At 50.5% G+C, this 14,196-nt stretch overlaps 7 protein-coding genes across 7 annotated transcripts; 3 read left to right on the top strand and 4 right to left on the bottom strand.

Annotated features, from left to right (window-relative positions):
- Window positions 1–143: 143 nt before the first annotated feature.
- On the bottom strand, window positions 144–3,036 carry F9C07_1001217 (aconitate hydratase). The gene is made up of 3 exons (XM_041289095.2): window positions 2,678–3,036; window positions 2,171–2,616; window positions 144–2,095 (listed from the first exon to the last, which is right to left on the bottom strand). The coding sequence occupies exons 1-3, from the start codon at window positions 2,777–2,779 to the stop codon at window positions 250–252; spliced, it is 2,394 nt and encodes a 797-aa protein (XP_041141771.1). The 5' UTR covers window positions 2,780–3,036; the 3' UTR covers window positions 144–249.
- Window positions 3,037–3,102: 66 nt separating this feature from the next.
- F9C07_69 (ribonuclease E inhibitor RraA/Dimethylmenaquinone methyltransferase) lies at window positions 3,103–3,861 on the top strand (the record flags this gene model as incomplete). Its single annotated transcript, XM_041289108.1, has 2 exons — window positions 3,103–3,156; window positions 3,235–3,861. 2 exons carry the CDS (start codon window positions 3,103–3,105, stop codon window positions 3,859–3,861), a joined length of 681 nt encoding a protein of 226 aa, XP_041141770.1.
- Window positions 3,862–3,902: 41 nt separating this feature from the next.
- F9C07_1001203 (uncharacterized protein) lies at window positions 3,903–6,772 on the bottom strand. Its single transcript, XM_071507324.1, has 5 exons — window positions 6,557–6,772; window positions 6,388–6,485; window positions 5,819–6,335; window positions 5,171–5,760; window positions 3,903–5,114 (listed from the first exon to the last, which is right to left on the bottom strand). The coding sequence occupies exons 1-5, from the start codon at window positions 6,644–6,646 to the stop codon at window positions 3,944–3,946; spliced, it is 2,466 nt and encodes an 821-aa protein (XP_071365394.1). The 5' UTR covers window positions 6,647–6,772; the 3' UTR covers window positions 3,903–3,943.
- Window positions 6,773–7,263: 491 nt separating this feature from the next.
- On the bottom strand, window positions 7,264–8,203 carry F9C07_72 (putative mitochondrial solute carrier; the record flags this gene model as incomplete). The annotated part of the gene is made up of 2 exons (XM_041289084.2): window positions 7,264–8,061; window positions 8,126–8,203. The coding sequence occupies 2 exons, from the start codon at window positions 8,201–8,203 to the stop codon at window positions 7,264–7,266; spliced, it is 876 nt and encodes a 291-aa protein (XP_041141768.2).
- Window positions 8,204–8,655: 452 nt separating this feature from the next.
- F9C07_73 (uncharacterized protein) lies at window positions 8,656–9,721 on the top strand (the record flags this gene model as incomplete). Its single annotated transcript, XM_041289093.1, has 3 exons — window positions 8,656–8,737; window positions 8,801–9,497; window positions 9,553–9,721. The coding sequence occupies 3 exons, from the start codon at window positions 8,656–8,658 to the stop codon at window positions 9,719–9,721; spliced, it is 948 nt and encodes a 315-aa protein (XP_041141767.1).
- A 470-nt stretch (window positions 9,722–10,191) lies between these two features.
- F9C07_74 (uncharacterized protein) lies at window positions 10,192–11,461 on the top strand (the record flags this gene model as incomplete). The annotated part of the gene is made up of 3 exons (XM_041289092.1): window positions 10,192–10,358; window positions 10,412–10,889; window positions 10,949–11,461. 3 exons carry the CDS (start codon window positions 10,192–10,194, stop codon window positions 11,459–11,461), a joined length of 1,158 nt encoding a protein of 385 aa, XP_041141766.1.
- A 1,049-nt stretch (window positions 11,462–12,510) lies between these two features.
- Window positions 12,511–14,116, bottom strand: F9C07_2278568 (putative amino acid transporter; the record flags this gene model as incomplete). Its single annotated transcript, XM_041289083.2, has 2 exons — window positions 12,619–14,116; window positions 12,511–12,567 (listed from the first exon to the last, which is right to left on the bottom strand). The coding sequence occupies exons 1-2, from the start codon at window positions 13,975–13,977 to the stop codon at window positions 12,511–12,513; spliced, it is 1,416 nt and encodes a 471-aa protein (XP_041141765.1). The 5' UTR covers window positions 13,978–14,116.
- Between the last annotated feature and the right edge of the window lie 80 nt (window positions 14,117–14,196).

Consider the following 14,196-nt stretch of genomic DNA (forward strand, 5'->3'; position numbering starts at 1 on the left):
GCACGCGTGGTGATGACGTTTCTTACGCGCATTTCGGGCGTAAGGTCCTGGTCCTCTTTTCTTGTTCATCATTTTCACTGTAACTGTTAATACCACCGCGTTTACGAATGGAGCAACCTTAATAGACAGACCTTAGGGTACGGGGACAGTGCAGCATAATGTTGTCAAAGATCATTCATTTAACGCCGTGAGACTATCTATGTACAAGTGTGGAATCTATAATGACATGAATAACCAATACAAACCCCTCTACTTCGCGAGGGCAGTATTTTTGATGTGGTTCAACGCACTGCCAGCACGCAGCCAGTGCAACTGACCGGCATGATAGCTGTGGTTCAACTGCGCGGTCCAAGATGCTCCCTGCCGAGGAGTGACACGCATGGTAACCTGTCGACCGGGAGCCAATTCACCATCCTCGACCCCAGTCAATGTAATGCGATCGCCTTCCAGGATCCGATCATAGTCTAAAGGATCATCAAATGTAAGAGGTAGCATCCCTTGCTTCTTCAGGTTAGTTTCGTGTATCCGCGCAAAGGAGCGAGCAATGACGGCCACCCCTCCGAGATAACGAGGTTCCAAGGCAGCGTGTTCACGTGAGCTTCCTTCACCGTAGTTGAAGTCGCCGATGATGCACCACCGGATGCCGCGGGCTTGGAGGTCACGGGCCACCTGAGGAACAACCTCGACGTCTGAGGTAATGGGGTTGCGAGTGTGGCCGAGCATCTGCGGATCATTGCCAGGGAGGAATGCATTTGTTGCGGTGGTGAGCATGTTGTTGCTAATGTTCTCTAGGTGACCCCGGTATTTATACCATGGGCCTGCCGGAGAGATGTGATCTGTGGTGCACTTGCCCTTCACTTTCATGAGCAGTTCCATGTCAGTGGCACACCCGGACTGCCATGGTGCAAACGGGGTTAACAGTTGCAGGCGGTCGGACTGCGGATCGATAATTACAGACAATGATGAACCGTCGCTTGGGGGCTCCTGAAAAGTATCTTCACCAGTAGCGAAATGCGCTGGAAGCTCCCGGCTCACAGGGGCTTTGAATTGAAAGGACTTCCCTTCCTCAACAGACTCCACAGGAATACTATCCGTTAACGGGTTGAAGTCAAGGCGACCAGCGTAAGCAAACGCGGTAACCAACTCAGGAGACGTAACAAATGAGTGAGTCGCTGGGTTGCTATCATGCCGGCCCACGAAATTCCGGTTGAAGCTAGATACGACCGAGTTCTTTTCCTTGCCACGTACATCAACATCCTTGCGATCCCACGAACCAACGCATGGCCCACAAGAGCTGCTCAGCACAACAGCACCGGCTTCTTGCAACTCTTTGAGTATACCGTCTTCTTCAGCCGTGGCGCGTATTTGCTCGCTGCCAGGTGCGACAAGGAAGGGTGTTTTGAATCGGGGCAACCCAGCGTCACGCGCTTGCGCGACGAGCTGACGCGTCTTGTCAAGATCTTCATAGGAGCTGTTGGTACAGCTCCCTACCATCGCATGACTGAGGTTAATAGGCCATTCACTCTGGGAGACTGCTTTCCCTAACTCGGATATGGGGTGGGCAAGATCGGGTGTGTACGGCCCATTGACGTGTGGTTCAAGCGTGCTGAGGTCAATCTCAATAACTTGGTCATAGTATTCATCTGATCCTTCATCGGCTTGCAGCAATGCCTGTTGTACCTCCTGTGCCGCCTGAGCTACATGCGCCCGTCTCGTCGCTGTAAGGTACCGCCCCATCGCGGTGGTGTAGGGGAATATACACGAAGTCGAGCCAATCTCTGCAGACATGTTACAGATCGTCGCCATGGCCGTGGCCCCCAGAGTTTCCGTGCCGGGACCGAAAAACTCAATGACGCGACCCTTGCCTCCAGAAACTGTCAGGATGCCGGCGAGCTTGCAGATGATGTCCTTTGTGGATGCCCATCCGGATAGTTGGCCTGTCAGGCGCACCCCGACTATCTGAGGCGTGACTAATTCCCATGGCATTCCTGACATTGCATCAACTGCGTCCGAACCGCCAACGCCAATACCCATCATAGCCAAGCCACCAGCATTCGGCGTGTGAGAATCCGTACCGATGATCAGGCCGCCAGGACTAGGAGTAGCACAAATGAATTAGTACTTATATGTACATGTCTATTTTTCCAAGGAACGGGGGGGAAACACGTACACGGCGTGGTTTTCAAAAATCACTGTATGGATAATCCCTGAACCGGGCTTCCAAAACCCGATTCCATACTTTCTAGAGGCGCTGCTCAGGAATTCATAGACCTCGGCATGTTCTGTAAGCGCACGCTTCATGTCTGGCTCTGCTCCCTTCTCTGAAACTATGAGGTGGTCACCATGGACCGTCGTTGGGACTGCGACTCGCGGTAGGCCCGCACTGATAAACTGTAGGAGGGCCATGGTCGCGGTAGCATCATGACAGGCAACGCGGTCCGGTCGCAATTCCAAGATCGTCTTCCCCCGGTCGATTTCCTGCAATGACCATACTTTGTCATCGCTCGGGATCAAGTGGCTGTACAGCAGCTTCTCGGTCAATGTCAGAGGGCGCCTCGAGCTTTGCCGTACTGTGTCTAGGTTGCTAAGTTGCTCGCCATAGTTGACACCAAACAGCTGGGGTCCAACAAAAGTCAGCACGAAGCCTACGTCAGTATACGAAACATCAATTACACACCGGGATTGAGTTATTCTGTGTAGCAAGCCTTCGGACAGGCGCCCCGACCAAACGAGGTTGCGGTCGTCCCGTGCGTAAAACCGGGGGTAGAAAGCGCTGCATTGTTAATTTCTCTCATTCAATCCGTGCGACCATGAAGAAAAGAACATTTGCGGTGATTAAGAAGACGAGAAAAAACAAAGGCAAGTTGGAGAAGCAGTGTGTACATTGTCGGAGGAGCATTGGAGCTCTCTGGACTACTCCGGACCAATCAGCGAGCTTTCGGATCGTTCCGAACCCTCAATCGGCTTTCCTCCGCTCGTCGGCGTTTTCGCCTTGATTTCTTCAACTCTCGCCTCCTCGATGGTATTGTATTGCCTTGATTCGCCTCGATATCCTTCTTCGATAGATTCGTGAACTTTATTTCTCAGTGAAACCCTATCAATATGACGAGCAGATCCAGTGCCATCCGGGCTCTCCAACAATTTACATCCTGCGATGTAAGTCTAAACTACAGATCACCGAACATACATTCTAGCCAATGTCGTGGTAGGGAATAGCTCACGAAGCTGAAATAGATCGGTGATGCGCTAGTTAAGCTCAAAGTGCCTTGTGGTGGCTACCTGTCGGGATTGAAAATGTTCTCTCCTGGACCGACGAGCCCGAAAGCGAAGATCTTTGGCCCTGCCTACACGGTCCGCATGGTCCATGCCAACGACAAAACCGCGCCCTCCCCCAAACGCCACTTCGTCGATGACATACCTCGAGATAGCGTCGTCTTCGTTTCGCAGCCAAAAGGATTGATTAGCGCGTGTTGGGGCGGCCTGATGAGCACCCGTGCCAAGAAACAGGGTGCAGCTGGGGTCGTTATTGACGGCCGCTTCCGAGATATCAATGAGCATCAAGAGTTGAATATGGGCCTCTTCGCGCGAGGGATCAGCATCTTGGGATCAAATACTTTCACCAGGTCGTCAGAGCTGAACGTGCCCGTTGCCTACGAAAATAGCGAGATTGGCGAAGAGGTGATCATTAACCCAGGAGACTATCTGCTGGGGGACGTGGACGGTATGGTGGCAGTACCGGCGGACAAGGTGGAGGATTGCGTACGACTCTGTCAGGAACGATATGAGATTGATGAGGAGACCCGGTTGTGTTTAGAAAGAGGTGAGGAAATGGGCCCTACCATCAAGCGATTGAGGAAATAGGTAGATGGCACAATGAAAGTTATTAGCCTCGCCGAGTTAATAGAAACGTGGCCCCTTTGTACAGTTCCACATATCATGGGTACTATGGGTTTCCCATGCTGCTAGAGAACGGATCCCAGCCCCAGTCACCATGCAAATACTCCACCAAGAAGCCCTCCATCGCTGCGTCAATAGTGGATTGGTCGGAGCCAGCGGGAAGAAGGCTACCAACTTGTGATAAGAACCTGTCGGGTTCATTCTCAACATGGTGCTCCGGGTATGACTCGGTTCGCACAGTGTCTGCGGCTGTGGCTGTGGTGTCAACAGAGCTGACAGAGTCATACACAACAGCATGATGGTAGTCAAGAACGGGTACTCCCATCTGTGTGTTAACCATATCTGACATGGACCCAATATTCGATGCAAGTGGTGGTGGATCGGTAGATCGAACTATCCGTCGTCGTTGTGTCCGTGATGGCGGCTGCAGCTGAGACAAGGATTGTAGCTGGCTCAATCGCTTGATGGTGAGATCTACCATGTTATCAAAGCTATCTTTCCCTCTGCGAAGAGATGGCCACCACTGGCTACCAACGCTGAGCAGGTTAGAGCATGTGCGTAGATCGCTCAGAGCTTCCGAGAATGGTATCGTTTCCAGGAGGTCAGGCGAGGCCCAGAAACAATAGACAATCGTGGCCCCAGAGGAGAAGATACCATGTACATGGCGCCAAGTATAGTGCAGTTTTTCTTCATGGTTGAGGTATTTGTATATCCGTAAGCGCCTCCGACAGCTCTGGTAACAGAGGTGCAAAGCATTCCTCGAGGGTGATCGGAAGACTTGGGACGGCTGGAAAAGAAGGGTAATAGCTGAATGGTACAATGATTCCAGTTTAAGTTGTTCACAATGAAATTTCACTTCTCCGTCCTCGATGTCCTGCATGTTCGACGTCGGCCGAAGACTTGCCGTCTGCGCTAGCCAGTCATCTAGTTTAGCCTTTATACGCTGCTGTATGCTAGCCGGATCCGTAGGCCAGATCATGGCATCCCCTTGCGCTGGCAGCCTATAGAACAGAAGCTTTATTTCCGATATGTAAGAGTCGACCCGGAAGCGGTATATGCACAAAGCCACGGTCTCTGGCGATGGTAGCTGTATATTGAGTTCATTACTCTGGTCGGCTGGGTACGTAAACTCTTGGATTTCATCAAACTTCGGCCACCTTACATCGAAGGTCTCATCCCGAATACCAAGAGGTCTTCCCTGGATTGTAGATATTGACCTATGGCAAACTTGTTAGCATGCACCCTATAGGGGGCATTGGAGACAGTGACATACCGGTCAAGGGAATAGACGGTATGGAAAATAAGCCGGCGAATCGTCAATGCGGTGGGGGTGAATTCAGAGTAGTCTGTGGGCTCCCGGTGGAGGCCTAAGTCAATGCAATGTGACGTGGCAATGTACGAGAGCGTCCAGATGTTGATAGCAGCAGGGCCAATCAAGCCCTGGACCATTAGCAGCAGCACGCCTTGTAGAGCTGGCACGGAGATGCTGCAGAAGCATTCAGAGGTAGCTGACATGGCTATCCGATAATATTTGTCTGGGGAGTGATCAAAGCTTCTGTTCCGAGTCATAACGGTCGCCGCGAGTGAGAACACCATAAACACATGGAACGTAGCTGTGAAAACAGAGATCGGTGTGATTTCGTTGCCGGCAGTGATATCGTATCTCCCATTGTAGGGGAAAGTGTTGATAGTATCAATCCAGCCATTGGACCCTATATGGCCATTGCAACCGAGGTCTGCACAGTCTCTCAGGGCCCGATACGCGTTACATATTGAGTGAGGATGAAGAAATGGGTGATCCACGTGGATCACCTGGAAATAGACCTCTAAGAACGCACTGGCTTCCTCCGGTGATGGTAATTCCTTGCTCACGATTAGCACCCCATATTCCGAATATTACAGCGGCATTCTGCGGGGTTACCTCTCTTAATCGGTCATAGAGAGCCTGGTAGGCCTCGCGTGACTGACTACGACCAGGGGCCAACCGGCGACGATGACCACTGCGAGAAGATGTCGATACCAACTCTGGGCTCGCAGTAGAACTTCGTTCGCTGTCAATTCCAATCAGTCTCGTGAAAAGCAGACCAGAAGATGATCCAAGATAATGTTTCTGTCGGGAATCAGAGTGCAAGGAGAGCATGCCCAGCTCAACGAAAATGGGCTGCTCCATCTCTGGCCCCTCCGCCATAGAATACGAGCGCTTGGAAGACGTAGTAGCTTCAACGAGGGGGTGTTCTGCAGATTCAAGCACCGGTGACGGTGCATGCGCACGCTCCTGGCCTGCCCCGTTGGTAGATATTGCAGGACGCCGAGGGATGGTTGTTTCATCCGCGCTAGTCATGTCGACTGCGGGCCCTTCAGATAAATCGAACTGAGGGTCGATCTCCTTGAGTTTTTGTTCAAGCCAGTTGATCCTGGCATGACACCGTGTGATGAAGCTGAATTATCGTCAGCCATTGTCAATCGGGGTGGAATGCCAAAATCACATACTCTCGTGGGATGGATAGTCCATTATTCCGGCCATCGACATCAACACACGGGACACCTGCCCGAGCGCAGTTCCCACAGGCTGGAATACCTCCATCACACTGGTTGGAAGAACGTTAGCTGGGGTCGTCAAATAATTCTCGTCCTTACTAATCGGCTGAGGATTACTCGCCTTCACACGTTTAGCACGGCATCGACGACAGGCCAACCGCACCTTCTTCGAAGGTGCTGGTTGGGCAGCCTCGGCCTCTGTGGGTGCCATGTGGTTTACTAGAGATTCACACCCCCATTCAAGATGAATAAAAGACTTTCTGTCTCAAGACCATGGAGATGTGGGGAACAGCAATCAATATCATGCATTCTGTATGCACTGTGAAAGAAGATCCGGGGGAACTGGCTTGGCGGTTTGCATTGTTTGCTTGTCGGCAGCGGTCCGAATCCGGCAACCACTCCCCGAGCCTGGCGTCAGTGACCGATTTGAGTACAACCATATAGTGAATAATAGTATGCGATGTAGGATCAGATAGTAATTCTAATGCAGTAACAGTTTTGGTCTATATGTGACAAACTCTGATTCACTCTCACCGTCTATGCTTTGTTTTGCACTAGTCACTATATCTTACAAGGGCAACATACACGGCTCGACAATATATACTTATGCTGTGGTGGTTCTACCACAATCATGAACCGTACATACAACGTATCCCCGAATCCACATTGAAATTTCCATTTTTTTGTTTATAAGACATACAACTAGATGTTTACTCTACTCAGGTTGGAAATGAACGAAGCAGAACCGACTGACTGTCACTACCCATGCAACGATCCCGTCCACTGAACGACACGCTCGTAAATTGCAAAACTAATGGCTCCCGAGATCTACAACCAGGTGTCGGAAGTCAACAGTAGGAACGATAAGAACCAAATGGGGAGACGTACACTGAGCCGGGCTAGACGAGGAGTAGTCCCGTTCCATAACGCCAAAGTACCTTCTGTATTGACGATTGACCGAAGACAATGGAAAGATCCCCGGTAACGCTGAGAGCCATCCAACGCTTGTAAGCGAGTCTTGATGGTGTCGAACGGCATGGTAGCATACACTGTAACTACTCCAGCCATCGCCCCGGCGACCACGGTACTCCAGACTGGTGCGCCGTTAGCTGCGCCCGTACTCGTGAGCGCGGTGAGATGGTGCAGGAAGAAGTTGTAGCTGGTAAATCGTACCATGGCGTTCGATGATTGCTTCAGCGTGACGGGCAATGTTCCACGATACAGCCCAGATACGCCTTCGGTCGATAGAATAGTACGAACTGCATGGCTGGCCGACTTATACACCTTCGCACCCGCTCGATCATCAATGATCTTGGTTTTCAATGTTTCCCCAGGCGTGACAACGAGTACGCTTTCCGCGACTCCTGCAATGAGACCCGCGCACATATTCCCCGTTGATGTCACCTTGCTGGACGAGTCTGTAGGCATCCACTTCTTCGCACTATCAAAAGCGAAAAAACGAATCCCTGATTTCGATGCATTGGAGACGCAAAAGGCCATACTGCCCGTGTACAGATGACGAATACCATGTTGCCGCACCGTAGCGGTTAACAGCTGGACTGGGGACTGTTTCGGGGCATTGGGATTCAACAATTGCTGTCGAGTTTTCAAGTATTCGGTAGGATACTATCAATACGTGATGGTGAGCGTTTGGTCTCATCCTGGTTAGGCATTTCTCAGGGAGTGTTACTGTCAGAAGACTTTCGGCACCGCCAGCTGCAGCCCCGGCGACTATGGATTGCCATGGAACGACTTGTTTTTTAGGCATTGTGGTTTCTTGTGATAACCCTCCAGTTCCATTGTTGCAGACCTAACTATATGATGCGCCATTGATCGCTGGTCTTGCGCCGATACGGTGGAATGAACGATATCGGCAATCTTTCCTATCTTTCAGAGTCTCGCCTTCCGTGCGAGTTTCGCTGTTGACTTTCGCTCTCTCCCTGTTGCTCTCCATTTTTTACCTCGTGTTTTCCTCGACCGGAGCAGTCAATCCCCGCAGGAAGGGATGAACGGGAAGAGTCCGTTAGTGTGGAGGCCGCAGTGGAGTCACCCGGAGTAGCCCGCGAGCCTGGATTTGAGGACAGTTCCCGACCCAGTAAGTCATACTCCACCATATCAGTCTGGGTACTCCGGAGTAAATAACTTAAGCGCAATGGCAGGCGATGCGGTCGGCAGGTTAAGGCTCACCAGACTGAACGAAAACAACGCTATTCCTTCACGATGACAGTAGCAAGTCAGAATAATGCTGTTGCAGAGCTGTTCCCGCATGGATGCTGGGATGCTCATCACCATATCTTCGATCGTGAGAATTGTCCACGGATATGAAAATTGAACGGGACTTGCTAATGATAGTCGCATGTTGTAGCCACACAATTTGCCTACGCTCCCGACCGTCATTTGACGCCTCCACCTGCAACCATTGAGCAATTCATCAATTTCAAGAAGAGTTTGGGTATTACCAATTCGGTGTTAACTCATGGTCTATCGTATGGAGCCAATGTAGAATCATTGAAAAGCTTCGTCAAGCTGCTAGGCCAGTCCTCCACCAAGGGAATTGGGGTCATTGATCCTGAGACAGTCACCCGGGAAGAGTTGAAGGAAATGCACAATGCAGGCATCCGGGGCATTCGGGTCAACGTCTACAAGTACAAGGCTATGAACGACGCCGAGCTACAGAAGGTTGCTCTGCGGGAACATGCCCGTATGATTGGCAAGCACTGTCCGGGGTGGACTATGGCGTTCACACAAACTCATCCAGAGTTCTGGAAGGAGTTGACGCCAGTCATTGAACAGGAGATCACGCCTGCGGGGATTCGTTTGATTACAGACCACTTTGCCTTACTGAAAGGTCCAAGCAGGCTTCCACCCGAGTGCGAGGGAGACGTGACCCGCCAGGCAGGATTTGAAGACATCATGGACTTGGTTCGTAAGGGTCATTTGTATGTCAAACTCAGCGCACCGTATCGCGTGAGCAATGAAGCACCTTTTTACGATGACCTGAAACCATTGGTCCGAGCCTATGTCGATGCGAATCCGAAACAGGTGCTCTGGGGGAGTGACTGGTAAGTAATATTTATACCGACAGTTGGTGACTCAGCTAACATGATTGTGATGAAGGCCTCACACCCCGCGTATGAAAGTGCGTACATATGACGAGGCAATGAAGGAGACCCCTTTCCTTGAGGTGGATGACCACGCATGGCTGAAAAGTCTACGGTCGTGGCTATCAGAGGACGAATGGCATACCATGATGGTAGAGACACCAAAGGCGCTTTATGATTGGTAGACGAATCACGACGTGCAGTGCATTGGGCGTTTATTCTACTTTTTATCATTTTTTATTTTATTTTCTCGCCTTAATGTGATGCTGTGCGTAGTACAACTTCCAGATGACGTTATATGGTAGACACGTAGGCGAGGTTCCGCGGGGATTCGATGTTTGAGGGAGTCACACGCGAGCACAGCCAACAACATAGAAGGGAACGATAAATGCGGGGAACAAGATCTCTCCCCGGCATCTACCCCACGGGGTATGTCCGTAGCTCGGACTCCACGGGGAGAGGCCAAGGCCAAAGACCGATGGTTGGATTTGTTGGAGGCATCCGGCGGATGCTGGGAGTACCCCGGAAAGCTCCTCGAATAGCTTCTATTCAGCGTATATTCCGTTGTGAAAATGGTGTATTTAAGCTAGAGGTAGGTCTCCCAACCCAATGAAAGGGTATGCTGTCGTTCTATGAAAGAAGGGATCTCTACAACATGGATGTCTACTTGAACCCGCTCCCGCCGCTCCTGAATAACAGCATTGCTAAATGGGCGTATATTTCGCTCGCCGCATTGGCGAATCTTCCCGGGCAGTTCAACCGAACGGCGTTTGAAGCCCCATGGGCAACGTCGGAGATATCGGATGAAGGCTTTAGTACAGCGTAAGAAGGTTGTCCCTTCCCAACGATGTACATGGAATTACTGATTGAGATAGATTGTCGTACCTGAATACCACCGACTTTGTAGCCTATGATTCGAGGTTTTTCGATATCATTGGCCCCAACGCAACAGTGGAGCATGTTCAAAAACTAGCCTACCAGGTCCACGAGGCACCATGTTATATCAAAGATACCAATCAGCTCTTTTTTGTCGAATGGGGCCCTCCAGGTGGCGACGATGGCATTCATTCGTGGCAGTACCTCCTCGATGTAGAAACTAATACCCTGCGCAATATAACCACCAACCCTCCCACATACAACGTACATGGGTGTGTCTACTACAATCACTCCATCCACGTGGTAACAGATGGTTACAGTGACCTTCAGACAGGAGAGCTGGCAAAGATCGACCCCCACAGCCATGAGAAAACGACATTGTTGAATAACTACCTGGTGCAGCCATTTGCAGGCTTCAACGATCTGGAAATAGATCAGGTGGGTAATTTCTGGCTAACAGATTCAAAGTCAGGCTGGGTATGTTCATGCTATCATTCCCTCAGACAAAAAGCCCATGATGCTGACTCGCGAAATAGGGCCGACAGATTGTGGAATTTGCACCCCCAACAAACCCGTCCGTCTACTTCGTTGAACGATCAACCTTTCGCACCAAGGTAGTTTATACTACTACTGGGAATACCAATGGTATCGCCATATCCCCCGATGGGAACACATTGTTCATCCCGGAGACAGGGGTGTCGAAGTACTTTCCAAAGCGGACGGACCCCTACGGAATGCGACAGCTGTGGGCCTTTGATGTATCCAAGTCACGCTCCGTACTGTCAAATCAAAGGTTCCTCAGCAATCCCATCTCCTACTTTTATGATGGCGTGCGCGTGTCGCGACATGGGTTGATCTTTTGCGGTGCAGGGGATGGCGTCGACGTCCTCGATCCCGACACAGGGTACACGCTGGGCACGATTCGCGTCGGTGGGGGTGAGAATGGGGCCGTGAGTGTGGCATTTGGGGAACATGAACTATGGGTTGTAGGAAAAGGAGGAGTATGGCATGTCAAGGGGATTCAGGAGCGACTAGCTCGAGAGTGGTAGACGGGTTTCTCTTGGACAAACCCCCAGGATTTGCCCTGTGCAACCAAATTATGAGTAACATGAACATATTAAAACGTTCATGTTGCTCATGATTTGGGATGTTGATATCTCAGGTCAATGTTAACTTCCTCGCCCGGCTATGTAGGCACCCTTCCCATAATTTTCTTTGCTTGTAGCATTTGTGACCACGAAAGTGACCATCCTGAAGCCCTTACTTTTGCCCTGTCAACCAAGGTCGCCCACTCGATGTGCGCTAATAGACAATAGGTAGTGGAGTGGTTGAGCCTGTAACAAAAAGTGCCTCCACGTCTCGAGGAGAGCAGGAGAAATCATCTTTATTCCCGGCTGTGTAATTCGGCAGAGTCAAGTGACCTCATAGAACAAGGTGTAAGTTGAAGATTATATTTTTCAAACTCATATCTAGCTATGAAATGACAGATGATTAGAGAGTTTGGCATTTGTACCACTTTCCTTCCCTTGTCCAAGAATTTTGTTTTACACTTCAAGGGTGAACCAGCAGCCTCAGGCAGTATGTTTGTCATGCTTCGTGCATTCGGAATTGAGTCACTTGACCGGGTAAGTTCACTTCCTCGGGAGCCTAAGGCACCCCCCGCAAATGTATATGTCGAGAATCACTAATCAGTTATGGCCGAAGTCAAACACGGAGATGCTTGTGTAATAGGATATCCTTGAATGCCTGTCGAACTACGAGGGCTTTAACACAGCAATACCCGAGTAGCAAGGCGGGGGCAAAAGCCATCGCAGAAATCGTTGTCCCATATGGCGTTGGACTTGAGTTCAGAGTCGGGATGCTTTCAGTATAAGATTCTGCGTGACGTCCGAATTAACCCGGGGCGGTCGCGCTGAAGGATTGTTTAGGGAAATAGCGCGTCAATGTGAGATTATATGCTGTTCATGGCGGTCTATATACATTAAGTGTCCAAGGGTGTATCTGCGCACACATTGTTCGCTTTTCAGCTATCCATTTAGAAAAGAACCATTCGGGTCTCGGGTTTTGGATGGATGAATAAATTTCAGGAGTAAAAGCCCTAGACCGCACCACAAGTGAACGGACTGTGGACATTGCCAGTGCGATAATTGTTTCTCTGTAGTATTTTGTGAGTATAGGTCCAATTGAGAAGAAAAGGGCAACGTACAATATCCTGGATACTCGAATAAAGACCTCCGACCAGCACGACGAGACCAAAGATGAACACAAAGAGGTTCACGAGGCTGAGGAGAAGGTTCTCCCGAGAGTACCACTCGCCCTTGCGGAGGAGGAAGAACCACATGACTGGGGGGAGATAGAATGAGAACCCCGAGGTAAACAACGCCGACGTGATCGAAAGGAGGTCATCAAAGAAAGGAACAGCCTCTGCAATCACCCAAGCCAGGATCGTGAGAATCGTGATGAGAGTCAACCAGGTAATCCAGCCCTTGGTTGTATTAACGTAACGGGTCACACTGTTTTCATAGATACGACCGTGAATTAGACGCCCAGCAACGATTGTTCCAATCGCGCCAGAAATGAAGATCACCGGCAGGGCTATACCAAAGGCAACCTTGCTCACGAGTGAACCAGCAGAGAGCAGCGCAGGCGATTCAACCTCTTGGCCGACAAAGGCGTAGATAGTCGCTCCGGTGACCGTATAAATCACGATCTGGAGTATACCAAGGGTCCAGATCGATTTAGTAAAGTCCTTCGGGGTGTGCATCTCGTCCATGAAAGAAAATAAGCAGCTGGCGAAAGTGTACGCGAACACAATGTTGCTAATGGCAATAAAGGCATCCGAGAAGCTGGGGTCGCCTTGGGGGAGGGCCGACCAGTCAACCTTAGAAAGTCCCGACTGAGTGCCTTGGATACCGGTCGATATGATTGTGATGCCAATCGCGGCCACGATCGATACAAAGTCAATGTAGCCCAGCCAAGCCATATCGGCGAAGGACGACGGGATGGATAGCAACAAAAGAATAATGGCAGAGACAACGCTGAAGACCACCGAGCAGACGTTGTTGCTATCAGTGATATGGCGCCACGCAATCGTACCCGTTAAGCAGTTTGACCCCGTGAGGAAGACAAGCTGCAGGATTAACATGAAGGTGAAAAGTTCATTGCCCACACGGCCCATTAATAAACCACCGGCGTCGCCATAGTGTCGGACACCAGGAAAGGCGAGTTTCACCTTTCCGATGATCCAGGATGTATAGATGGCAATCAGTCCAATGCCTACACAGCAGATCACGCCTGCCACCATTCCCAAGGATGCAAAGGCGGACGGAATTGAGAGCGCTCCCAGACCGATGGCCTCGATAATCAGCATGATGGTGAGACGTTTCCAACCCAGGCGATGGTATTTGGCCTCACCGGCCTCGATAATCTGCTGCTCTCCATCGTCCAGCGCGTCGGGCAGTACCTTGCTATCTGGAGACCAACCATTGGGTTTGGGGGTGTCCATCTTGCCTACACCAGCGCCATTGCCTGGATTGGCGTCGAGTATTCCTCTCGGGCAGCTCATAGTGAAGTGAGCTGTTTGGAGCCTGTTCTAAGAGAGAAAAGGGGTGAGATGCCACACGTCGATCGTAACATTAGACGTTTAACGAGCAATAATGAATGAAATGTAACCAATCTCTTCACTTTTTTTCGAGTCATTTTTTTTCAATCTGGGGTATTTTGTCATAGATTACCACTTTTAGTAAAGATGAAATCGGATTACATTCCGCATGCGGTGTGCAGG

Source organism: Aspergillus flavus, chromosome 1 (genome assembly GCF_009017415.1).
Source record: "Aspergillus flavus chromosome 1, complete sequence".
In the NCBI taxonomy this organism is placed as follows: Eukaryota; Fungi; Ascomycota; class Eurotiomycetes; order Eurotiales; family Aspergillaceae; genus Aspergillus; species Aspergillus flavus.

What these genes read in the sequence shown, in the direction of transcription:
- F9C07_1001217 (XM_041289095.2), bottom strand. Translation starts at nt 2,779, where the DNA reads ATGCAGCGCTTTCTACCCCCGGTTTTACGCACGGGACGACCGCAACCT. An exon ending in CACAGAATAACTCAATCCCG is followed by an intron (nt 2,617 to 2,677) that starts GTGTGTAATTGA and finishes GTTGGACCCCAG; the next exon opens with CTGTTTGGTGTCAACTATGG. An exon ending in ATTTTTGAAAACCACGCCGT is followed by an intron (nt 2,096 to 2,170) that starts GTACGTGTTTCC and finishes TGCTACTCCTAG; the next exon opens with TCCTGGCGGCCTGATCATCG.
- F9C07_1001203 (XM_071507324.1), bottom strand. Translation starts at nt 6,646, where the DNA reads ATGGCACCCACAGAGGCCGAGGCTGCCCAACCAGCACCTTCGAAGAAG. An exon ending in GCCGTGCTAAACGTGTGAAG is followed by an intron (nt 6,486 to 6,556) that starts GCGAGTAATCCT and finishes TCTTCCAACCAG; the next exon opens with TGTGATGGAGGTATTCCAGC. An exon ending in TCTATGACCGATTAAGAGAG is followed by an intron (nt 5,761 to 5,818) that starts GTAACCCCGCAG and finishes ATCGTGAGCAAG; the next exon opens with GAATTACCATCACCGGAGGA.